General features: G+C 39.6%; 3 protein-coding genes across 3 annotated transcripts; 1 reads left to right on the plus strand and 2 right to left on the minus strand.

Moving 5' to 3' along the window:
• Nucleotides 1-126: 126 nt before the first annotated feature.
• mtif3 (mitochondrial translational initiation factor 3) lies at nt 127-3975 on the plus strand. Its single transcript, XM_084737476.1, has 4 exons — nt 127-290; nt 1659-2118; nt 2352-2503; nt 3688-3975. The coding sequence occupies exons 2-4, from the start codon at nt 1662-1664 to the stop codon at nt 3937-3939; spliced, it is 861 nt and encodes a 286-aa protein (XP_084593602.1). The 5' UTR covers nt 127-290; nt 1659-1661; the 3' UTR covers nt 3940-3975.
• Nucleotides 3976-5040: 1065 nt separating this feature from the next.
• Nucleotides 5041-17495, minus strand: heca (HECA ribonucleoprotein granule regulator). Its single transcript, XM_084737838.1, has 5 exons — nt 17071-17495; nt 11415-12462; nt 8724-8890; nt 6520-6674; nt 5041-5556 (listed from the first exon to the last, which is right to left on the minus strand). The coding sequence occupies exons 1-5, from the start codon at nt 17207-17209 to the stop codon at nt 5392-5394; spliced, it is 1674 nt and encodes a 557-aa protein (XP_084593964.1). The 5' UTR covers nt 17210-17495; the 3' UTR covers nt 5041-5391.
• A 3350-nt stretch (nt 17496-20845) lies between these two features.
• Nucleotides 20846-24931, minus strand: abracl (ABRA C-terminal like). Its single transcript, XM_084737798.1, has 3 exons — nt 24786-24931; nt 23715-23780; nt 20846-22212 (listed from the first exon to the last, which is right to left on the minus strand). Exons 2-3 carry the CDS (start codon nt 23773-23775, stop codon nt 22028-22030), a joined length of 246 nt encoding a protein of 81 aa, XP_084593924.1. The 5' UTR covers nt 23776-23780; nt 24786-24931; the 3' UTR covers nt 20846-22027.
• Nucleotides 24932-25242: the final 311 nt, after the last annotated feature.

Below are 25242 nucleotides of genomic sequence, written 5' to 3' on the forward strand. Positions count from 1 at the left end.
TTTAGGTCGTGATGTACGCACTTTAAATCAAACGGACAGAATTTTAAGATCTGTGCAAGTGACGGGGCAAGGGGGGGGCAACTGAGAGCATTTGGTATGGCTTTTTCTAATTTGGGTGAACTGGCCCTTTAACGTGGTAACGACGTGTCCTGCTTTGGCCAGAAGAGGGCAGCATCGCGGTTTCGTTGCATCTATTCTGACTGAAATTAAAAGAAGAAGCAGATGACGGAAGAAGACAACCGCAGTCACCCTGCTTCAGAGAGAGCATGAATAAACGACATTGATCTGCAGTGAGTAAACAGCACTAAAATACAAGACGCGTGGAAATTTTACTATCCGCAGCGATGAGCGTTTATTACCTCTAATTTGGTCGTATGTGTCTGCATTAATGTTTTCAACACAGGGACTCACTTTGTGTGGAAAATAAGTTATTATATCTAGGACAAATTGTCCCAAAAGCCAGTGACAGCGAGAGTTTAGTCATTCAGACGGCATCATTTCTACAACGTTTGGCCTATAACGTTAACAAACGCGCAGATGTCTGTAGACAGCTCTCTTGGTCATCACCAGACTCAAATCTAAAACCGTACAATTTAATGTTGACATGTTAATTACACCCCCGGTGCAACACAGTGTATTTGCTGCTGTGCTTTTTTATGAATTATTAAGGTTTGCTGGTCAGTTCGGCTCACTGATGAAGCACATATACAGTCTGCTTACAATGGTCACGACCACATTGTTATAACAGCAGACACTTGTCAGAATAACGTGTGCAGCCTCAATCAAATATAAATAAGTGTAAAACGTCCAATAGTAAGTACTGAAGTAAGAGTGGTGTGTCCCGAATACCACAGTGGAGCCTGACGGTTTGGAAAACGTCTCTTTTGTGTTGTGAGGGGTGTGTGTGAACTGGTGTGTGCAACAATTTAATTGGCTCTTTTTTTTTTTTTTCTTTAAATGGAGGCTTGCCTGGAGGAGTGATGAAGAAACTGGAAAATTATTTCACAACTGTATGAACTGGCTGTTGTTGCTTTGTGTTGTGCATTGTGTGTTCTAAACAAGTTTTTTTTTTCTTAATTGATCAAATTTCATTTTACATTAAGGTTTCAGGAAATTGAAATTTCATTTGATTACACTGAAACATTTTGATTTATTTCTCTTTATATTTTCACCTTTTAAAATGAACTTATTTGTCATTTTCAATAATTCTCTTTATATTTCCAGATTTTTTAATTAGGCCTGCATGTTTGTTATTTTATTTATTTTTCTTCCTATTTCCACATTTTTGATATTAATTTATTTTTTCTTTTATTCATTCCTCTTTATATTTCCACATTAATGTCATTATTCTTTTACAGATTTATTCTTTTTTATGACACCTGTTGACTCCATAAGACAATGTGGTGTAAAACACACTATATCATGCAAATGCAATACAGTTAAACAGAAGTCTCTCATACTTTGAAGGTAAACATTTAGCAAGAAAAGGAGCTATGTCAAATCTCTTGCATGTAAATATGTAACATTTATATGAAAAGTTTTCAGATTGTGATAAAATAAACAATAAAATGTAAAGGCCTTCTCCTTAAGTATGCTGTTTTCACATGATCACATCAGCTCACTTGTCCCGTCTGTTTTTGTTTGGTTTTTTTGTCCAGGACATGTCTGCAGGTTGTGTGAGGTGGGTGCTAAGCCGCACAGTGAGAGCTGTGTGTGCTGGCAGCCGTGCTTACTGGACACCGGCATCAAGATTAACCATGTGCAGTGAGAGATCTAACATCACTGCTTCCTCCTGGACGTGGTCTGCATTCTCCACTGCCGTGGACAACACAGAAGAGACTCCTGCACCAAAGAAAAAGAAACAGGATCCCAGAACTTCCGCCACAATCGGTGCCGTTGGCCGTAAGATCCCAGAGCGTCAGATACATGTGATAAGTGAAACGGGCGAGAACCTGGGCACCATGCACCGTGCAGATGTGATCCGAATCATGGACGAGAAGGGTCTGAAATTGGTGCTGCTCAGCGAGCACAAAGATCCTCCCGTTTACCAGCTGATGAGCGGCAAACAGATTCACGAAGAGCAGCTGAAACTGCGGGAGAAGCAGAAAGCAAAAGCAGGTATGTTCAGGGACCTACTTTAGATCCCTCCAGGGGCTTACAGGAAAATTTGTGAGGTAGGAAGAAAGACCACATTTCTACTAGTACTTCATTAAATTATGATGTTTCTTATATCTTTTGTTTTTACTTGTTAAAGGAGAAATCTGTAATATATGTACTTACTGTAAAAATGTTTTACCCACAGTAGGTAAAACACATCTTATAAAACAGGGCTGACTATGTTCTCTCCACAGCTCCTGTGCAGGTGAAAGAGCTCACCTTTTCATCTGGCATCGCGGCTCATGACCTCAGCACCAAGCTGAAACAAGTGGAGAGCTGGCTGGAGAAGAAGCACCACGTTAGACTTACTGTGCGATCGGGACGCGGGGAACCTGCAGTCAACCTGGTGAGGAAGAACACTCACGTTTTCTGCCTTTATTATACAGGGACAGTCGGGGGATGGCAGGAAATGACGGCTTCACGGTCAGCAACATAAAGGGACAGTTCAGAATGTGGTTGTATGAAGCACTTAACCATAATCAGTGGATTAGCTACAGTAGATTGTGGTCTGCATGCCCTCAGTTTGGGGAAGCAGCAAGAGTAGTGGTGCAGGAAGCTGGGCAATGTACTGTGAAGTAGTTAAAATCTTCTAAATATAGCGTACTCTGAATAGGGCTGTGACGATTACCACAATATCGCTGTCATGTGATGCCCATCACAGGATTGAGCTCATTACTGTCATCACCACAAATTTTATTTTTAAGTGTCAAACTCATGCTAAGATAAGTGCATGGATCTGTTAATATCTATCTATGGATCGGTGGTGTCACACACACAAGACAGGGACACAGCCTCTGACTGGCCGACAGATTCAACCCAAGACATCTTGAGATTGCCTGTGAGTGGCTAGCAACATAACAACAGCTGTTTTCAACATGGAAAAATAAATATCTAACTACAGAAGACATTCAGAGTCATTGTCATGGATTTATTTTCCCACGTCTCCCAAAAACACACTGCAGTTCAAGGCTGGAGTACAAAGCCTCTGAAAGGGAAACGGTGGCACCAGAGTCGATGTTGTAAAGGTACAATGCTTGCGTCAACATTAGCTTAATGCTAGCACTGTCCCGCTCATCTTACTTCGGGGCTAACTGCCTTCACCTGTCCAGAATTTGGGAAAAAAAACAGACAGAAAAGCAGACAAGCAAACATACCTCTGGTATTGCGGCTCAGAACACAGATTTTTACTGCTAGATACTAGAATTTTACTTTGATTTGGCCAAAAACTGAAGTGATTTCTATGCCTCCTTCATTATGGGACAGAATCAGATCTCTTCATTAGACTTTTAGATCAGTCGGCAGCATCTATGGCTGCAGGCTATTATATTTAAATGTGCTGATTAAATTGAGGATGCGATCAAAACTGCTACACTTCGTTGCCCAACTGTGCACGCAGCTTGCTGATTGTTTAAAAACTGTAAAAGGGTCTATAAGCACCTCATAAGGAGGACAGTTGTCACACATTTTATTCCCTGAAAAATGACGCACATTCATCAAATCTTAAACATTTGTGTTTCTTATTTCCCACAGGACACATCTCTGGAGCAGATGGTGTCACAGATGGAGGTGATGGTGGGATTTGTTTCCAGGCCGAAAGTCATACGCGACGGTCGAGCGGCCATGTGCATCCTCCGACCACCTTCAGCAAAGGAACTGTCACAAAAAGAGAAGAGTGCTACAGCTGCAGCTTCACAGTCTGCAGACTCCAAATCAAAAAGCACTCAGAGCAAAACCTCCACTGTTAGCAACACTGACACAACAGAAGAGTCTATACAGCAGTGACCTGATGGAAATAAAAAAAAAAGTTCACAAAAAAGACTCTGCTTGACTAGTTTGGTGTGAATTCCCTCATCAAGCTCTACTTGTCATGTGTTATGTAGATTTTCAACAAAGCCTTGTGTGTTATAATGATGCGTCCAGCAATAGGACTGTTAGAAATCAGTCAGATGTGAGACCCAGTCAAGTAACTCTTAAGTCTGCACTCATGTTCTGAGTCAAGACTGACAAGTCCCAAGTCCTATAGTTTGAGGTTCAAGTCCTAATTAAAGTCATAATGTGCTCTTCAGTAAATGTAATACAATTTTTAAAACAGAGCCTCATCTTATACTGCTGTGTGCAACTTCAAATTAGTATTTTGTTGACCACCTCATAGTTTTTGTAAGTGAATGAACTTTGTTTTCTCCTGCAACTTCACTGGATGGTACGAGATCGGTGCAAACACAGTGGATCTGGGGAATTAAGTGTCAACTTGCTGAGAAAAGGTTCACATCCAAGTGAAGTCACAAGTCACTGATGTTAAAGTCCAAGCCAAGTTGCAAGTCTTTTTGATTTTTTTTTTCAGGTGGAAACATTACTGTGCATTTTCAGTGGGCCTATTCATATTCAATCTGAAAGTCAGAAAACTTTTTTGGCTATTTTTGGCAAGCAACTCTCATTGGACTGAATGGATGCCATCTTTGCATACACTATTAAGTTCATTATAATATATCAATGGAGTGGGCAAACTAGGCTAACTAACTTTTTAGCTAGCTAGCCAATAACTGCTGTGTGCAAATGGAACTTTTTTCTTTTTTGTGATTGCTAATTTTAAACCCAGTTTTTCTAAACTCAGATGGTAATCTTAGATTAAATTAATCTTTGTTGACCTTCTGGTTGGGAGGTGACACTGCTAACCACTGAACCACAGTGCAGCTAGACAGTGATGACAATCAGGTAATAAAATATGCTTATCTGTGTGACGCACTTGAGGATCATCAATAAAAACACTGATGATGATTTTCAGAATAATATCTCAAATTGCGTGAAAGAGGCAGTCACTCTTGTCACCAATGTTGTGGAAAAGTGTTTCAGATACAATGAAAATATCAAACCACCACCAATGCATATCTTTCTCTGCTTTATTCGAGATTCATCTTTATGTTTTTGGTAAAAAATAAAAAATAAAAGCAAATTTGGCGTACAGATACATTCACTTGTCACAGATAAATGTGTTTGCTTGACCGAAGTGTCAGTTCCACACTTTATCAACACCTTTCTCTAAACAGCAGAGAGATACTGTCTGACTTTTTCTTTTAACTAGAGTCATACTTTACCTATACATAAAAAAAGAAATCAAAAGAGAGAACTTAAAAACATAAAACCACCTTAAGGCCCAAAAAAATAAAATCTTTCCTAGATTGTGTTAGAAAAAAAAGGAACAAAAGCAGCTTAACTAGCATGCATGAACAGCATTTGTCAATAAGCCTCGAGTACTTTGTAGGAGGAGAATGGTTTAACAAAGTGATAGTCCAGGTTGCCACAGTGAGGGCACTGCTGGACGTTGCTGTACTCAGAGAAATACTGCATCCCAACTCGAACGTCCACCACCGGCTTCCCGCAGTGCTTACAGTTGAGACGAGCCTGAGGACACACAGGGGGACGCAGGTCAGTTGACAGCACCCCGTATTAAAGCTGCACAAGATCTGAGCATGGAGGTTAAAAAGTCAAAGGCAAGGCAAGCCAAGATATTTTTGTTTCTGTCAAATCTGAATGAATCGTTTTTTTTAAACTGGCTGTTTCTGGCTAAACAAAAAGGATCTTATTCTTTATCGAAAAGGTCTGTCTGTAGGATCCTTTCTATAAGGTCGTCAAGACACTTAGAATATAAACTAGTTGCACAGCAGATATTTTGACGTGTCATATCAGAGACTCACAGGTGTATCAGTGATTGTTGCATTTCACTTAGGCGAGGTCTTTCTATTGTGCATGCTGGTTCACTGTCACCGTAACTCAGACACTTAATGGAACTGAGCCGCAATTACTGTTATTAAGTCCGCCTGTGTTTTTCCTGCTCTGACAACTCAAAATGTCCGCTGTGCAACCAGACCGTCTGAGCCTGTCAGTGGCAGAACAAGCCCTTTTAGTGGACGTACTTTGATTGCCCATGAGGATTACATTGCAGCCTGTTTCGCTTCTGCCAGCTGCAGTGGTCTCGCTGAATACTAAATGAATTAAAAAAATTGTTGGTTGAAAAATAGCAAAGTTACCCTTTATGTAAAGGATCTGAATTCTTCCATTGGTCTCCGCTAACCCCTGAGGTAAATATCTGCCTCTTTAGCTGCTAAATGCTCCACTATGTTCACCAGCTGACTGTATTTGTTTGGTACTTGACAGTAGATTTATTAGAGCATTTTTTACTTAAAACAGCTGCCTGCTGCGGGTGGAAATGGGTCAATGAGAACTGTGACATTGAACCTCAACAGTAAAAACAGAAGAAAGACAATTTTCAGCTGCAGGGTTGGGTGTTTTTCTCTGTTGGTTCGTCACTACAAGTGACACCTTTCACATGCAGTCATTTGTTCCAGTGTTAATCGGGGTTTGTACCTGGCAACACGGCGAAGCGGCCAGTATATCGTAGGTGTACATGGTGCCCAGTTGGTGCCAGCTCCCATCCCAACGTGACTTGCACTTGATGCAGACTATCTTGTGGACACCTTCCAAACAGTCCACACAGATGGCATAGAGGTGCATTAACCTGCCTGTTAGAAAATACAGAAACATATAGTTAGACAGAAATTAAGTAAAGTCTTCAAGGCAGAACAGAACAGGAAAATCAATAAAAATCAACTCCTGATTGCTTCCTCTGCCCTTTATCATGCTTCCAAAATATAACAATGTTTTCTGGGCAGTAGACAGTCAGCAAGCTTGTCCACAAGTAAAGGTTGACTGTGACTGATTGCCACGATGCTTATACCTGATGTGGTTTCATTTCCTAAAAGAGCAGCCTGACAAGTACCACAAAGAAACTTTCCCAGATCTGTACAGCTTCTGTGTGAGTGAGTCTCAGTGTGCCAGTAAAACAACGCTTAGAAAATGGTTCCAAGTCATTTTATTCACTGTGCTTTTTTCATCTATGCTAACGAAGTAGTCCTTTGAACTCAGAACCACTAACATCATCCAAAATTGATCACACAAGAGTCTTGATTATGATGTTCTCATGTGTTTCTGGTGAACAAGTGTTTTCAAATTTAAACTTGCTCACCAGAAATAAAACCTCATGCCTTTACATTTTCTCAAGAGCTAAGCTCCGATCCTCTTAAATGAAAAGTCATAATTGTGAACTACTGTTGAATAAACAAAGCCACCTCCACACTGCCAAAAAAAAAACAAACCAAAAAAAAAAACCAAAAAAAAAAACAAAATTGAATCCTCACTTTTTAACTGCACAGCATGATTAAACCATTTCTCTTGCACCAACATTTATATTCTGCCTGACACAGAAGCAGGAAAAAAAAAAAGAATCAATAATCCTCTCATACTGATGCATATCAAGGACCATACATATCAAAGCCTCTGGGCCAGAACATCAAAGAAACTTCATGCAGCTGCTGTGCTAATTCTCATTCATGTTGGACTGTGAAGAAGCCAGCAGAAAACCTTTTATGTCTACACTCAGTATGAGCTTATTGATGGATTAACCGGCCCTAATTTGTCCATACAGAAAGAAAAGATAACACAGTTTGAACATTTTAGATAGAAAGTGAATAATTGAGAAAAAATAATGCTAATGATTGCAATTATGTAGCCACTAAATATGCAGTTTTTTTTTTCCTGATTAGGAGCAATCCTGGTAGTTCGATCCAGAGTCATGTACTTGCTTCACATGTTGCCACAGCGGTGCTTCAGGCTAAATGCTAACATACTCACTATGATAATGATAACATGGTTACTGTAGCATTTTAGCATGCTGACGTGCTGATTAGCACTAAACACAAAATGCAGAAGCTGCATGTTAAAATTTTGACCATATGATGGCACTAGATGGAAAGATAAAGGGATAGTTCAGGCTTTTTGAAGTACCAGTGTAGGAAGCAAAGCAGTGTACCGCTGTGGACAGGGTCGGCTGCAGAACATATTTTAGAGGGTAGGAGCAACCGCATTTCACTAACTTACACTACCTCATGCCTTCCCACTTACAAAAATCTGAACTATCCCTTAAAGTATAACAATTCATCCTGAGGAGAATATGAACGTTTGAAGAAATCTTCATGGTAATTTATCCGAAAAGAAGTTGAGGAATTTCATTAAAAAGTAAAAAGTTACACATGAGGATGCTAGAGTGAAAGTCTGGGGAGCATCCTCTGAGAACCACGAATGTCTGAACCAAATTTCATGGCAATTCATCTCATATTAAAGAGATATTTCAGTCTGGATCAAAGTGGTGGAACGACCAACCATCCATGGACTTTCATCCATAAAGGAGAACTGACTTATGAGTTAGGATTTATGAATAGTATCTTTGTCTTGAGATTATTCTGAGTTATTGCTCTTGTTATCTGCAGAAACATTTATTTGATTGGATTTTTTTTCACCACTTTTTTCACCATAATAGGGGAACAAATGAAAATGTGCAGCTTAAGCAAGAGGTTGTACTCCTGACAAGTCAACACTTTTTCAAATATTTTTCATATTTGTGAATCAAATGCACAAAATGTTTGCATTAGTTTGATCTACGATAACTACACACACTAAGTATTTGTGTGAAACAATCTCTGGCCTCGTGCCACGAGCTTAAAACCGGGTCTGACCTTGAAGGTGGCAGGGGACATCATACTCAATCTCGTCATGGCGTGAAGGGCTAAGAAACAGAGTCCCGTCCACCAAAGGAAACTGTTCAAACACAGGCAGTGCTCTGTGGCACAGCGCACAGTTGACCACGTTTCTCTGGCTCGCACTGAGGGCTGACAGGATGAACCTACAGGACAACATGGACAGAGGACAATATTAGAAACGCCATAATTAAAAGCTCTACACTGAACGGCTCTGGCAGATGTGTGTGGCATGCTCTTTTTCTTTATCAGTTCATCAGCTTTTCAGGATGATAAAAAAAAGCTGAAAAGAATAATTTCAGGGTAACTGCCTTCACCAGATATTTGAGTCTTTTAATCAAACTCTATTTTTGTGCTTTTCATGCCTTTATTTAGATAGAGACAGCTGAAGTGACGAGCAGAAAGGTCTGAGAAAGATGAGACAACATGCAGGAAACAGCCACAGGCTGGAATCGAACCCGTGGCTGCTGCAAAGGGACAGATATCCTCAAACACGGTGCGTACGATCTACCAAATGAGCGACAGGGGCACCCAAACTCATTACTTTTGAAATGAACTAAAAGTTTTGCTGACCTATAATCTGTAGTTGAGATAATGTGCTTTTCTTCTTGAATTAACTTTAATGTTTGAGTTTTTGAAACTTACTTTAAAAAAAAAGTTCTGTTATATTTGGGTGCTTGAAAATTCAACAGTTGAAACTAATAAATAATAATTATTATTCACTTTCACTTCATTGAGTTTATGCAAAAAATGTTTTTTTAATACTTTACTGTACTGTTCTACCTATTGGCATACTGTTTACACTTACAGCAGCTTAAGTATTTTTAACAATCTTTAAACTTTGCACTTAGTTACATGGTTGCACACTAAATGCACTTCATATAATCTTGTGTAGTTTATGTTACCTTATCTAGTGCTGTTGTTTCCTTTTACTGTGCTGTATAAGAAGTAGAAACGACACATAAAGAACACAGTCTGCAGCTTGTATCACATGCACATGCCTGGTTTTTATGTGCACCAGTTTTGAGACTAATTAACGCCACGGCGGAGCTCCATCAGTATTTTGTTTTTGGTGCAGGTGATGCAACATCACCTTCCTCTCTTGAAAAAACAAGAAAAAAAAGCTTACTGATAACCGGTTTGGACATCAGTAACCATGGCAATGGTAAATGCTTCAAAGCACTGGCCAGCCTATCTTTAATAAATGTTCAGTTATGGTTATTTCTCTTCATAGTAACAAAGATAATGTGAACCGTGAAGGAGACTGTTATTGATTTTAGCCCCTACTCCACTAAACTTATCAAACAAGGTCTCTGGGATCAGCCTTGACTGTTCATAGTGACTCTGCTGAAAGAGTGGCTCCACCACCAGCAGCCACAGCTTCTTTCTGTCAAGTTCTTAGGAGGTTATGCATATCTGAGGTTCTGATTTATTTCAGCCAATCCAGAACCGGTGATTTCCGGTAGAAAGACAAACCAAGATGGTTGTGGTGAGTTTTATTTTGTTTCAGACAAGTTTGAATGAAGTGTGTTTTACGAGGATTTGTGGGGTAAAGTCACTGTATTAGTCAATGGTGTCCGGTGGCTTTGGGGACATGAATACAATGGTTAAGGATCTTACTCTTTAACAAAACTGTCTATCTCTGTAGGGATACGTTCAGATGCAGAGAATATCAATCTGAGCCTGTCAGAGGCACAAACAAGCAGTTTAGTGGACATACTTTGATGAATGCAGTTCCCTCTGAGGATTATGTTGCAGCCCATTTTGCAGCTGCCTGTTGAGACGTATAGAGCCAGAATCTAACACATCTAACCCGATGAATAAAGGGTCCATTTCCAACTAAACCAGAGTTGGTTAATTAGAGTTAAAATTAATGCATTTCTCCAAATGAGTCTGGCAGCCAGTGACTTTACTCATCATCCAGAGTGTTTTATTTCAGAGCAGTGGGCTTTTGTTTTCAGGATAACAAGTTTAACTTTACATTGTCAGGTATAAAAAGCTGATCAACCTATGGCGGTGGACTAATCGTTGCTTATTATCATCAATTTACAAGGGAACCATTATAAAGCTGCAACTCGCTATTTTGACTGCTGTACTGTACTGTTTTTCATGTGCAATGGCTACATACTGCTAATTTAAATTTGTCCAACTCGTTGTCTCAAATCATCAGCTAGTTTTCAAAACTCATGAGACGACTTTGAACTAATTATTTAACTTAACTCCAGTTAAAGATAGAACATGCAGCATTGCAGTGCATATGCAGCAACACCGGATTTTGTGTGAATACGGCTGAAGCGATCCCCAGTCTGCTGCCTGCGTGTGTGTAAAATTCTTTGCAATGTATTTGCTGGTCGCTGCGGTTTTTTATAGTCTCCTCACAACTTGCATGTTTATTGGCTAGGGGCTACACACCACTAACAAACCGGCTGAGACCCAGAAATATCTCGATCACAGCAAAATATGAAGAAATAAGAAAATCCAGGCAGACACAGGCACTGTGCAGATACAGGCACCACCACACACTTCTAATGGGTCATAAGTGAGTCTGTTTTTTAAGGAAATACTGCAATATGCTTTTAAGTCATATTTTAAGCCAAAAATAAAGCTTGAATTGATTTAAATTATGTTTGTGAGTTGAACCATCTTAAAAGGTTTTGGAGTCAACTGTACCTGCGCAGCTCTTCTCCCTGGCCTGCCTGGGCATCGTCCTCCATGCGGACATGGTAGGTGTTGAGTTTGTGTCGGGGGACGTGGGTGAGGAGCTCCGAGAGGTCCAGCCTCCTCAGGAACTGCACTGGGTGAGAGTGGGTGCCGTCACCCACGCTGCCGGAGGTGATTCGGTGGTGGAGCGGGAGGGCGAAGGACAGGGGCAGGGGAAGAACAGAGCCAGGGTCGAGGTGAGCTCCACCTCCGGAGGCTCCCATTGAGCAGCCGCCGCCCCGACTGAGTGCTCCCCCGACCAGGAGATGCTTCCTCTGTGGGTCCATGTGGACGGCTGATTTGAGGAACTCTCCCAGTGGACGGGAACCTCGTAATCCTGGTCCTCCGCCTCCTGATCCGAGGGCAGTGGTGGGGGAGAAAGGAAAACCAGTTGGGGGAGACTGTCCCGGTGAGTCACACGGAGACTTCTGAGGAGGCCCAAGAGAAAAGGCTCCTCCTGCAGCATGTCCTCCTGCTGCTGCTCCTCTCTCTGAAGAGTTCTGACGGTCCACTGATTGTCTCCGAGGTAACTCCTGACTCGAGGCTCTGTGGGACAGTTTACCTCCACCTGCTGCTCCTCCTGGCAGCTTGCTTTTCTTGGGCTCCTCAAAAAGCCCGTCCCCGGACCCCGCTGCCCCGCCGCTGGCCCCATTCCTGCCCGAGCTCCTCTCAGGCGGCTTCTTCTTGCGCTCATCCTGCATACGTTTCACCTGATACCAGTCGGTGTCTTTCTTTAGGTGGCCCTGGCCACAGCGGCAGGAGCAGAACCTGAAGGCTAGGTCGTAGCCCTTCTTGGTCCACATGTTCTGCCGGCACTGCTTCTCGTTCCAGGAGCGAGCACGGCCGATGCAGTTGAACTGGACCAGGATGGAGCTCTCCCACTCGTAGAAACACTGCAGATGCATCCAGTTGCCGTACGGGCAGAGCTCGTTGTTGCAGAGCACCCGCTGGTAGTCGTCCTTCTCCAGGTCGATGGGACGGCCCAAGCTGCAGCCGAGAGGGGTCGCACACTGGCCCTCTGAATGAGTAAAGACGGGAGGGGGGGAAGGAGAGGAGCTGATTTTATTGTGTTCTCATCACACTTTCCAACAAAAGCCCCATTTATTCACATCACTCACATCTGGCATTTTAATGATTCTATGGCTGCAACTAATCACTATTTTCATGAATTTGTCAATTTGTCAACCTCGGGCTTTGAGAAACAGTGATCAATATTTTTCACCATTTTCTGAAATTTTATAGCACAACCAACCAATCAATAAAATAAAATGTTAGTGAAAATAATTGTTAGTTGCAGCTTTAATATAACCCCAGACAGCATAAATTGCTCATTTTGTCGCAGCAACAGTCTGGTGAATATTTGTCATTTTGGCTTTATATGTACCTTTGCATAATAAATGATTTTGACCTGAAATGATTACAGAGAATAAACTGACAACTACTTTGATAATGGAGTAAATAAATGCCAAACATCTGATGATTGCAGGCTTTCAAATGTGAGAAACTGCTTGCTCAAATTTCCTTGTCTGACACTTATTATGAATCATAAACAATAATTGAGGAAGCAACTGATAAAAAAGATTCAGGTAGAATTTTAGTGAAATGAAAGTTAGCATGATAGCATCAACAAACTCGTCTGTTTTCTAATTTTCATATATAAGTCAGATTAATTAATGTTTAACTAAATCTATATTTCTCCCCTGATCATCCATGCTCCCCAGTTTGGGAACTACAGAGTTAGCTAATGTTAGCAAAATGCTAACCAGCTGGTTAAATCAATCTTTACCTAGCTAGTGGACATCTGATAGCTAATGTCAGCAAAATGGCAGCTAACTGTAAGAGCCACAATGTGAAAAAGTTAATGTTAATTCAAAAATAATGCAAAATTCATAGTTAAGTAAAAACCCAATTCATGTATACTGACAGACAATGACATATACTCATACTCATATAAAATTTTTCTCCTGTGTGACAAAATGTAATTTTGAACTTTTTCTCCAGTAAAGGTTTTTTAAACTGTGATACATCTCCTGTCATTCACCTTAAGTTACTGTGCCTACAGCTCATTAGTGGCTTTTTGATGTCTTGAAGGAATGCCACTACGCTAACAACTGATGTGCATTAGCAAGCAGATGTACCCAGCAAACAATTAGCTAAACAAAATGGCCAATTTATTGATTGAATGAGAAAAACAGTCTGCTGATTAATCAACAATCAGTGCTAAAAGGGCTAAAATGATCAAAGCTGAAACAATTAGTCAATGAATCAATTTTGCAGCTTTTCTTTGTCTAACATGTGTACAGTGAATGTCTTTGGGTTTTGTTCAGGTAGTTAAAAGAAACAATGTTGAAGACTTCCCCCTTGCCTCTGGAAGAATGTGATTATTATTTTCCACAATTACACTGATTTAACCGAACAATAGAACCATTAAAGCAGCCTCTCAACCATAAGTTAAATTAACAAGATCATCATCAACACATCAACAACACAACGTGAGGTGACAACGTTAAAAGAGAGATTTGAGTGTCCTTGCTGCCTCCTCGCCATCGATTTATGAAATTCAACTAGGCCATCCAAGCCTGTGAGCAGCTCTATTCAAGCCCTGCCAATTGTCAAGTCTGGATGTGAATCAAGCAAATGTGGGCACACAGTCTCTACAAGAAGTAGCTCATGATAATACACTGTGGGTGTGTGGGGGGGATAGTTTCCTCCTTCCTTTTCCGGTACACTGTCAGTGCTTTTTTGTCTCTCTCTCTAAAAACACCACACAGTGAAGAAAAATTCACTTTCTCATACATTTTTAGCCCTGTGTATCATTTTAGGGGAGAAGTGCTACTTGTTTTAGTTCAGCTTGAATGAATCATTAAATGAATCACGGTCATGCAGGAAAAAAAAAAACAATAGCTAAAAATTCACTCAAGAATACACTAAACATACTTTACTGTTTTGAAAAGTTAATATGCATTTCATTTTATGTAGGGCAGCAAATGCATATTTATCTGCTGATTGTTTTATTGATAAATCAGCTTGTTGTCCAACCAACAGTCCAAATGTCAAAGATAGTTCAGTTTGCTTTCCTTTAAGGATACGATGTGAAAAAACAGGCATTTCACCCTCCATTAAATATTTATTTGCCTCAGTTGAAGCTTTAATTAAAAAATGCTAAGTGCAAGGTAGCAAGCAAACAGACTCAATGTTCATGTTCCATTTTAGTTCATGTATGTGCAGCGGCACACTGTGTAAAAGGGCTGGGTGAAGGTGACTATAGATCAGCAGGCGGGGTATTCATTAAATACTTTCCGAGCAAGTCACATCACTGATTTCATTGCTCTGAAACAGCTGTGCCAATCACACTCAAACATGACAACAACAGGTCAGCAATATAAAGACACTGATTTGGTGGTGATTACCAATACTATTTGATCAACAATTCTTAAGTATCTCACCTTGCACACGGTCGCACGGTTTAGTAATCAGTGTTACACAGCAGTGTTTGCACAATGATGTGCTTCAAGGGTAAAAGAGAGATGGAAAAGAGATGAGCCCTGCTGTCTGCTTAATTAAAAAGCGAGCATCGAGTTATAACTGAGTAGTCTGGACAGTGTAGGGGTCTGTGTGGTTATACTGTAGCAGCCTGGTATTGTTTTCAGGCGATTTAATGAAGCTTAACACAGTGAACAGGCACTGCTTTCTGGCACTGTACATCTCAGTGGTGGCAGATTTATCACCATATCAGTCGTGCTCCAATCAGGTGCTGCAGTGATTTCACTTTCAAAGAGAAGTTTTTCATACAGTATAAAGCAGCCGTGGACAGCTGTAAGAAGCAAATGCATTCATTCATAATTCAAAGCACACTGATTAACTGACCTTCCTGCTACTTTCAGATGAACCCTTGTCATTTTGTTCTGGATTTTGGTCTGTCAGTAGGTGTGCTAAGCACTGAAATAACTGTTCCTGATTTATCTTTTTAATTTATAGTGAATGAGTTCTATATACATATCATTTTTATTTTTATTTATCTTTATGAAAATGCCCATGGCGCATGCATAAGCGTGTGCATGACCACTTGGTAAACCAAGTGTCCCAGTTACAGGGTTTGAAAATATGGTGACCTTACATAGATTTCTAAGCTAATGTTAGCTTGTGTTGCAAACATTTGGTGCTGTGGGGGAGCTGAGGACAGGCAAGGCACTCTAGATTTTCTCTGAAAAAAATAAAGAATCCTTTATCTAGAAATCAGCCCTGAGGCAGTTGCAGGTAACCAAGAAAGCAGGGGAAGGATTTATTTCTACAGTTTCTACAATCCTTTCCCCATTGCCAATCAAACAGTTAATAGAAAGTACTTCACACTCTTACACACTAAAAAGAGAAAAAGCAACAAATCTACATATTTGAGAATCTGGAACACTCATTTTGCTTGAACAATTACTTAAATTATAAAGAATCAAAGTAGTAGCTGACAAGTTTTCTGCTGATCAACTGACACTTAATAAACTAATGTTTCAGTTCTGCTTTGTTGGGATATTAACTATTACAAAAAATACATCAGTACATTACAAATGTTATAACAATACCATAAAATAACTATCTTGATATCTGATACTATTTATGTTTGTATATTGCAGGACAAGTGCAATAACCTACATATAATCTGAAATGCTGTTTTTTCTAATCCATGCCTGTTTTAGACAAAACTTGAGCCAAATTTCAGAGTGCAGGAAGACAAGTAGGGTAACTTGTTTCTAGCTGTTGTCAATCTGTATGGGATGAAGTTGAACTTGAGTGCGCAGACAAGTGGTGAGATGACAGTATTACCCTTGAGGAAGGCCACAACCAAAAATGTGTGGACAAGGTGCGCGTCAGGAAAAGACAGCTGAGGCCTGCCTTGTAGCCTACACACCGAATGTAGCAGCCATCTATCAGTAACGTGGATGTAGCAACATTAATGGAAGTATTGCATGGGGTCATTAAGACGCCCCAGGCCTTCATTTGACCCCGAGGAATACTATTTTTACATACGATGACCCTTTTTCCAAGAGGAGCGTGAGGCGCCAAATTCCATTCATAAATCCTACAATTTACAGATTCCATGCTTATCGGATACAAGTCAAACGCATTAAAACAGGACTAAAGACTATTTGAGAAATCACATTAACCGCTGTCCAGTTCGGCTACAATCCGACACATCAAGCACCACCTGTTTCAATAATATTTAAACTTTTTGCTTTTTGTTCCCACAATGTTCTTGTACCAAAACAAACCGTCGTGGCTTTCCGAGATCTGTTACACAAACCCCGATTTCACTGCAGTTGAGTACTACCTACTTGCTAGTTCACATATGCAACGACGACAAAAAAAAATCCGCTCTATTCATGCAAGGCCTCAAGTCGTGATCGACCATTAAAGCCCGCATTTGCCGATAATCAAGGAACCATTAAATGCATATATTTCTAAATAGAAGTTTGGTACAGCGTTCTCTCCGGAGTGGAACGAAGTGGAGGGGGGGTAGTGCCATTTGCAACGTTGCAGTGCATGTATGTGACAGTCGCACAGATAACACAGAGCTTCCCCTGGCAGGAAGACAGCATCACCAAACTTCTACATCTGTGTCCGTTTCCTCTCTTACCACTCGAGCGCTCGTTTCTGGGTGCAGCCGCCGCGGCCGCGCCTCCTGTTGCAGCCGCACAGGCTCCATTTTCCTGCTCATCTCCGCTACTGTTAGTGCGTTTGCTTTTCTTTCCCTTGTTGTTCTTCTGGTTGGGCATTTTACAGGATTCGGATGTCAGTGTTATTTTCGACCTCTATCAACGGCTGCTGTCAGCGCTGTCTGACATTTCTGTGGACTCCATTTCTGCAGTGTTTCTGCAGTGTTTTCTCTCTGTGTTGATGTTTACGGTGTCCTCCTGAACGACAGGCTGGATTCTGAGCAGCTCTCAAAGCACCAGTTTGAAGGAATAAGCTGCTATAACCTTTAAGAACGAAGGCGTGTCCGTCTCTTGTTTTGATTCCTGCTCCGCTGTTTTCTTCCACCCCCTGACGTCACAGGACCCCGCCCCCCGCATTGGCCGTCAACGATTTATGCGGCGTTCATGTGCTGTGGGAAAGCGCGAGTCTTGCCGGTAATTCATACCAGGCGCGGCTGCACACCGATTCGCAGCGATTCTAGTCAATGCTCGTGTTCACACTAGAAGCGCTGCGGCGCCTCGTAGCTGCGTCCCAGAAGCGGCTCGGCGCTCCGCTCCGCAGAGAATACGCAGCAAGTCTGTTTTTGATGCGCGTCAATTGACACAGAGCAGGTCGAACAGGCAGGAAGTCAGGCACGGAAAAGGCAGAATCCGGTTAATTTTCAAAATAAAAGACCCGTGCAGACTCACGATCATAAAGACAGAGAAAATAAACAATTTAACTACGTAGCCTGCTTATCCACGGTAGAAGCACAAAGAGCAAGGAAAGAGGACTTAATAAACAAAAACAGAGCAAGTAAACATAATGAGATGGGCAAAACGAGGTGTAGGCTAAAGCCCGTGTTATTATTAGTGGTGGAATGTAACTGAGTAATTTTACTGAGGTACTTGAACTCTACTTAAGTATTTCCATTTTCTGTGACTTTCTACTTATACTCTACTACATCTTAGGGGTAAATTACATTACTTATTCACCACATTAATCTGACTTTAGCTACTAGTTACTATTTGAAATTAAGATTTTTACACAGAAAACAAATTAAGAATTTACAATATATGATGTTTTGCTGTAAATTAAACTTAAACAGTTTATACAAGTACAGCTGAAAAAATAGCTCATTACTTAACTAGTGAACTCAGAAAATTAATTGACTATTTACTATTTTGATTGCTTTGAATAATTAATAGCAGATGAAGCCATAGCAACAACAATCATTAAATGCAGTCCAATAAAAAATAGTTCAAAATGAGATTGACCTCAACAACTGCAACAGTAAGTAGTCCTGCATCAATGCATGCATAATCATTTATTGATATGATATACAATAATAGTCACAGAGGACATTTTTCTGCATTTAGTTCTTCTACTTTAATAGACTGAACCTTCTGCTAAGGCTGAAAAAAATATTTGTACACTGCAAGAACAAAACAGATAATACAAGTTTGAGTAAAATGACAGATGGTTTGCCTTTCTTTACTGACTTCCTTTTTACCTCATGTTTGACTTTAGGTAGATCACATACAAATCAGGAAGATTTGGTGTTAATTGACGTATGTGAAACTATTGTACAACACTAAAAATTAAGCAAAATCAAAACAAGTCTAACCTGAAAAAAAGTTGTCAGATATTCCCACAGTACATGAATGCAGCAGCAGACTCAGCAGGAGCTGGGAGCGTCACATACCTGTAGGGAGGCATCATTGTCTTAAGCAGCAGTTATGACAGCACATATGTCATCAGCCTGGGTGGTGATATTCCCAAAAATCCCTGTGAGGTCACTGGAGTTTGCAGGTTGTATATAAATTACCTGTACAACAATCAATGGTATTTAGATGTGAACTCCAGAATGAGTGAGAAGTCTGACAAGACAAAAAGGATTTCTTTCCCCAGATGTGTTCAGGCCACCAAACTCCACTCATAAATCTTGATTTTTTTTTTTTTTTGCTCATCTTGTATTGTTAAAACTATTTTTAAAAAATGACTTAAGACGGTTTACAAAACAATAGCAGCTGCTCTCTAATTTGACTCACACCCCTCACACCAAGCAACACTGATTTCAGTGGTATTGCAACTTATTTTTCTGCTACTAGCATAATCTCTTTGCACCAAAATGCACAATTTGCACCAAAATCAGTGTAAACTACTTACATGTGATTCCAAAGCAGCTGAATAAAGCTTCAGTGACAACCAGAAATCCACTCCATTCATACCAGAGGTATAAAAGAATAAAAAGTAAATTATAAAACAAAATTAATATAAATACTATAAATCAACACATTCCAGTCACGCAATAATGTGGATGAGTATGTATGTATCAAGAATTTCAGTACAAACTCATTACACAAAACACACAGCAAAGCAGGTTCAAGGCTTCAAGTGTAAAGACTTTATTCCTTGGAGTGTATCCCAAACCTGTGTTTGTCTGGGAATGTATTATTGCCAATACAAAAACAGTAAATGACGCACTTGAACACATCATGCAGGCATCCTGTTGGTACACAGAAATGTCTCGAGGTATTGGCACAGCTCTGATCATAATTTTCTCTGTTAACTAAATGTTGACTTTTACTGTACTTGGCATTTATGTTCAGGAGGTCATGTGAAAGTCACTCCAGTGCAACAGCAGCAGGATAATCCAAAATGACAGTGATGCAAGCAGCAGGTTTCTTTCTCACGCTCGCTTTTCTCCATTATTTCCGTAACTTTTCTGACCTCCACTTAGCCTTGTTTATTATTACTATTCTGATTACATTTCACAGGACTGATCTTTTCTCGGCTACATTTCAGTTTCTTTAATAATTAGAATACAATTAACACCATTTGGTTTCAGTTTAGGATCCATCTATGCCACCAATGCTGCCACAAAGCAAGTGAGCGGTCTCCTCTGTGGTTTAGAAAAAAAAAAAAAAGTCACATAATTCAAGTTAAACAGCCAACACCTGAACCTAAAAGACTGAGCTAGGTTGATACAACAGCAGTGAATGTGACATGGGTCTTATAAAACTTGCAGACCAGACGTGGTAATTGTTTGATGTGAGGATGGTAACGGGCCCAAAATAATATTACACAAAAGTTACATTTAGGTGGAATGTGCACATTGTTGGTCCTTCTGGCATTAATCCGAGATAAATCTCTCTTTGTTCTCCATCAAAATCTATGGAGCCCCAAAGTGGCACAAATTAAATAAACAAGACATTAACAAGATTATCTTGATAAAATCAACAAAATATGAAATGTAGCCATTAAACTGTTAAATAATCCAATTTTAAAATTCAGCTCATGATGATGAAATGTTCACTGATACTGCTGACTCTTTTCACAATAACGGGTTATTACATTGATTATTTTAAATTTTATTTTAGCACAATGTCTTTTTGCTACCATTTAATTTTTGTCATATTTCATAATTAAATTTTAAATGACCCATCAATACCAAGTTCCATCAAAAAACCTTTGTAAATGGAGACAAACGGGACAGAGATGTGATTGAATGTTGCGTTGATCTGAATGAGTTAACAGCCAATCACTGTTATATGAAAAAAGCAGAATGAGACAACATTTTATAATATTGAGTTAAATTTTAAAAAGATTATTTCACAATGTTACTTCCATAATTTTGTCTGCATTTATTCGCCTGATCTGCAAGTATCATCTGACCTACAGTACAGAAACAAAGAGTAGTTAAAAAAAAAATTACAAACTAATAAAACTATAAATGCACATCTTGTGTCACAAGTTAAGACTCCTAATTTAAGCCACAGGACAATTATTAAACATATTTTGGTTGTGTGGATTTGGTCCTGAGAAAAACATTACAAATTCATTGTTTGCATTTGGCACCAATCACCCTGTAATTATACACTAACAATAGAAATTGCACAAGAAATACATTCGCCATTTAAACTTTGTCTTACGAAAGGCAGGTTTTGGAGATTCTTTAGAGGAGAAAATTCAGTATTGACCACTTATAAAAAAGATGGAATAAAAACTACTCTAGCAGATTGCAATGAGTACAAAAAGGTGCAAAAGTGTTTCTTGAAATGCACGTCGTCTTTGTAGTCTGTATGAAGGAATTGTTCTCAGATTTCCAAAAGCACTGGTCAAATAACGTCTTTTTACAAAGTCCACAAGAGGTAGTATAAATGGCTCATGTAAACAATAAATGGAACTGCCATTTGGTGATGCCGTTAATGGACACACACTACCCGCTGTCTCAAAGCTGCATTAGGTTAAAAACACTCAATGTTATGGAGGTTTTAGCTCATTTTGCCACCTGAGGCTATTAAAGGTAGAATTTGCCTAGTGCAGCTTTAAAAACAAGTATCCATTACAAATTTATCAAAGATCAGAGCGCTCTAATTGGAAATGCGATGTTGCTTCTTCTGTGCATCTTTTGTCCTGACACTGATATGATCAAGAGAGGCATTCAGTTGTGATAGTTATCCTATACTGCAATTTTCCAGAAATTAACAAAAAAAAAAGAGGATGTTTTACACAAACGATTACATTCCTGATTTGTGCGTTTATAGTCTTAAAAGTGTATCAAAATGACAGACCCGTGGTTGATAAAACAGCAGTGCCTGAGAAAGAAGATTTTTCCTTGTCATCTGAAACAATGAATATGGCTGTAATTCAGCCCCTGAAAACCTAAAATATTCTCAAATACCTTTTAGTGATTCTGCTTGACACAGTGGAATCAAATTAAATCATAAGCAGACATGCCAGCTGGGTCCTTTTGGTCATTATTGTTTGAAGTCAAATACTGAGCCTTGTATATGAAGGGAAAGAACTGGAAACAGAAGCTCAGTGACAAGCCGATACAACGCAGAAGCTCAGTGTTTTGGAGGACTCCGTGTCACCCACAGTTGCTAGAAGCCCATCTGGTCCAAACTTTGGCCTCATTCCTGCAGCAGGATGATATCAACATTATCGTGGACGCCCTGTAGAAGCAATTCGGATTGGAAGCTGACCACCTTCCTTTTCTTGGCTGCCTTCAAGGTGCCAACCAGCGCCTCGAAGATATTGGCACAACGGTCATCGCTGAACAAGACCCCGAACTTCACACTGGTCTGACCATCAGCATCTGAAATAAGAGAGAAGTCCAGAAGTTATTTTCAAATAAGATGGATTACAATCTTAAAATGTTTTCTGATTCTTTGGACCAGTTATTATCAAAGTACAGATGGAAAAGCTCATGATTTCCCAGAGTCCAAGATGATGTCTTAAAAGTGCTTGATTTGTCCGACTATCTGTCCAGATCCAAAAGATATTTTAAAAAAAGATATTTAAAGGGTAAAAGTTTTCATTTTTTGTTGTAGGGTTGTATGAGGTATTTAATGATAGTCATTGCATTACTTACAGTAGATGGCAATCAGCATACCCTCAGTTAGGAGAAGCAGAGAGGAATACCAGCACAAAGGCTGCGCAATATGCCCTATATTTAGAATCTTTTCACACCTTTACTTTGCCAACAGACAGCCTTTTCCACTGCCACTATAAGCTTCATATTGCTTTTTCCAAACCAAGCAAAGTCCACTGGCAAAATCAATAATCTTACCTCGCAGAACACAGGAATCGCTGGTCTTCTGCTGCCTCAATCTGTTAGTTGGATTGTGTTATAGTGCGACTTCACTGTCTTAAAAGGTTAGTTCAGATACGCTGACTTCACACAATAATGCAAACAAACTAACAGATTGAGGAAGCGGTAGACCAGCAACTCCTGTGTTCTGTGATGTAAATTACTGATTTCGCCAATGAAGTTTTGAGAGAGCAGCAGAAAAAGCTGTATGACCACAAAGTAAAATGGTGAAAATATTCTAAATACAGTGTACACTTAAACTGACTGGAACATACTGTATGTAACACACTAACTATGGATAAGTAACTCATACAACACCACTTCAAATAAGTTGAACAAGTCCTTTAAATTGCAATGTCATAACAATGAGAAAAGCAACACTTCCTGAGATTAACCAGAACCCGGATGTTTCAGCATTCTACCTTGAAAAGGGACATTGAAATTTAACAGTTTACTATCAGTTGTTTTGCAAGTTACTTTACTGTCCATCAGCTAATTGATTAATCAATTTAGTATTAGGTAGCATTGCAGTAATTTTGCCTCCGATTTGTCAGCAAAGTGAGAGATAACATACTTTTCTGCATTACCTCAAATGCAGCATTACCACCAAAGATAGAAACATGGAAAAAAAACAAGGCTCATCAGTGTCTAACATAAGAAACAGATAGAGACAGAGGCAAAGAGAGACCGTCTTACACATTTGTATAAGTACAGAGGGTCTATAGACCTGAGTGTAAGCAGTAAGCAGTTGATCTTAATATGTACTTTATCTGAGGGCTTGAATGTACCACTTCTACTGTGGTTAAAATGCTCAGATAGAGAGGCTCCATTCCTGTACAGTGGACTGCTGTGAAGACTGAAACACTGCCGAGACAATGTGACCTCGTAGCTTATATGTTTCCAGCATTAGGTGTAATGAACCAGAACTGCTGAGGAGCATCACATTATTGCATATTTACAGTTCATTAGAGTTTATGTCATGAACATGTCAAAACAGAGGGCCTTACTTTTGCTGCCGAGTCGCTGAATCTCCTCCTTTAGCAGATTTATTTCATGATCGACATTCATTGTTGCTAGAAGGTAAAAAAAAAATAATAATGAGCATAATAACACAAATGTGGGATAATTGTTATACAATGATACATGCCACTCTCTAGCAGGGAGAGACCAACTTCATTCAAAATTGTGTCATATCCGTGATCTGTTGTGTCTGAGAAAAAGTAAATGCCTTTTTAGATGTATAGATTTTTTTCTTTAAAGTCCATCCCTCAACTAAGTATACACCGCGTTAATTTGTATTGAATATTTAACTTTTCTGACTCACGTTCTAGGTTCTATAGAACAATGATGACAGTGGTAATTATGGAAAAAAAAAAAGATTTAATTAAAAAGTAAGAGCTGGTGGGTGATTGAATGTATGCCGAATTCTTAACAAGAGTGTAGTTATTCTTTATAAATCGTAACTTTTATTCTTCTTCATGATTACATTTGATTTTCAGTAAGGTAATCTCAAATTTGACAAATTAGTGAACGGAGTTTGGGACTAAGATTCTCTATCCTCTAAAATTCTTATATTATGACCACTGAGACAGTGCATGTGCAATTTTCATTCATTAAATTTACACAAATACACTATCATTAGCAAGACATTACACAGGAGAATTGACGGTACAGCACTCAGATTAACAAGCCGTAACACGAGCAGGGCGGACTCTCATCAATGCGGAAATGGATGGGTAGCATCCCAAGCTAATCATCCTAAAGCATAAATCCGTCTTGTAATTCCTCCATTTTAATGCTCTGTGGTCATTCTTAAGTGTGCACTAATAGTCACATGTCAAACATGTACAAACAACTTAAAGGACAGTGGAAAATGTTTCAATGAGACAGCAGACACGAGCTCGCCGGTAACGTTAGCTTCTAGCGTTAAAGGAATGATCTGCTGAGGGAGGACTGAGGGAGTTTTCACACTGATACACGATATCACCGCAGTGATGTACTGCGAGCCGGCAAAACGGTTTAGTGAGGGTCAACACAAAATCGATCTAAATGTAGCATTCACATATAAAAAGATTTACCTTTAAAGTCTTCTTTGTTCCAATTAGATGATGGGCGAAGAACTGTTGAATCGGCTACGGTGGAAATGTTGCTGCGTTCACTGTCTGCTCGGAAACTTCCTCAAGCTTAAACTCATTTCCATTTTTCCAGGTGCACAGTATCAGACCAGTTTTAGGCCAATAAAGTGGGAGCAGAGGGATTGATAGATATTACACACAAATGCCTTTAGTCTATCAAAAGACAAAGAAAAAATAACAAACAGGTAGATAGATAGTTTTTTTCCAATTACAAATGCAATGAGGTAGAATAATAGCATAACAATGTCAAAATACCACACGCAAACTATTCTACTCTTAACATGACACAGAAACAGAAATGTGACATTTGTAACAACATACATATATCTGCTGCCACTTTATGTAACATGCATGTCACATAAACATATGACCCAATTATGTGAAACTCAAACCCATCTAA

The sequence above is a fragment of the Lutjanus erythropterus genome, chromosome 15 (genome assembly GCF_056507025.1).
Source record: "Lutjanus erythropterus isolate fLutEry1 chromosome 15, fLutEry1.hap2, whole genome shotgun sequence".
Taxonomy (NCBI): domain Eukaryota; kingdom Metazoa; phylum Chordata; class Actinopteri; order Lutjaniformes; family Lutjanidae; genus Lutjanus; species Lutjanus erythropterus.

Excerpts from the sequence above, each read along its gene's own strand:
- abracl (XM_084737798.1), bottom strand. The coding sequence starts at position 23,775 with ATGAATGTCGATCATGAAATAAATCTGCTAAAGGAGGAGATTCAGCGA. Across the intron at positions 22,213-23,714 it reads TCAGCGACTCGGCAGCAAAA|ATGCTGATGGTCAGACCAGT; the intron begins GTAAGGCCCTCT and ends CTCTTATTTCAG.
- heca (XM_084737838.1), bottom strand. The coding sequence starts at position 17,209 with ATGCCCAACCAGAAGAACAACAAGGGAAAGAAAAGCAAACGCACTAAC. Across the intron at positions 8,891-11,414 it reads CAGGGAGAAGAGCTGCGCAG|GTTCATCCTGTCAGCCCTCA; the intron begins GTACAGTTGACT and ends GTTGTCCTGTAG. Across the intron at positions 5,557-6,519 it reads CCGCTTCGCCGTGTTGCCAG|GCTCGTCTCAACTGTAAGCA; the intron begins GTACAAACCCCG and ends GTGTGTCCTCAG.
- mtif3 (XM_084737476.1), top strand. The coding sequence starts at position 1,662 with ATGTCTGCAGGTTGTGTGAGGTGGGTGCTAAGCCGCACAGTGAGAGCT. Across the intron at positions 2,119-2,351 it reads GAAGCAGAAAGCAAAAGCAG|CTCCTGTGCAGGTGAAAGAG; the intron begins GTATGTTCAGGG and ends TTCTCTCCACAG. Across the intron at positions 2,504-3,687 it reads GGGAACCTGCAGTCAACCTG|GACACATCTCTGGAGCAGAT; the intron begins GTGAGGAAGAAC and ends TATTTCCCACAG.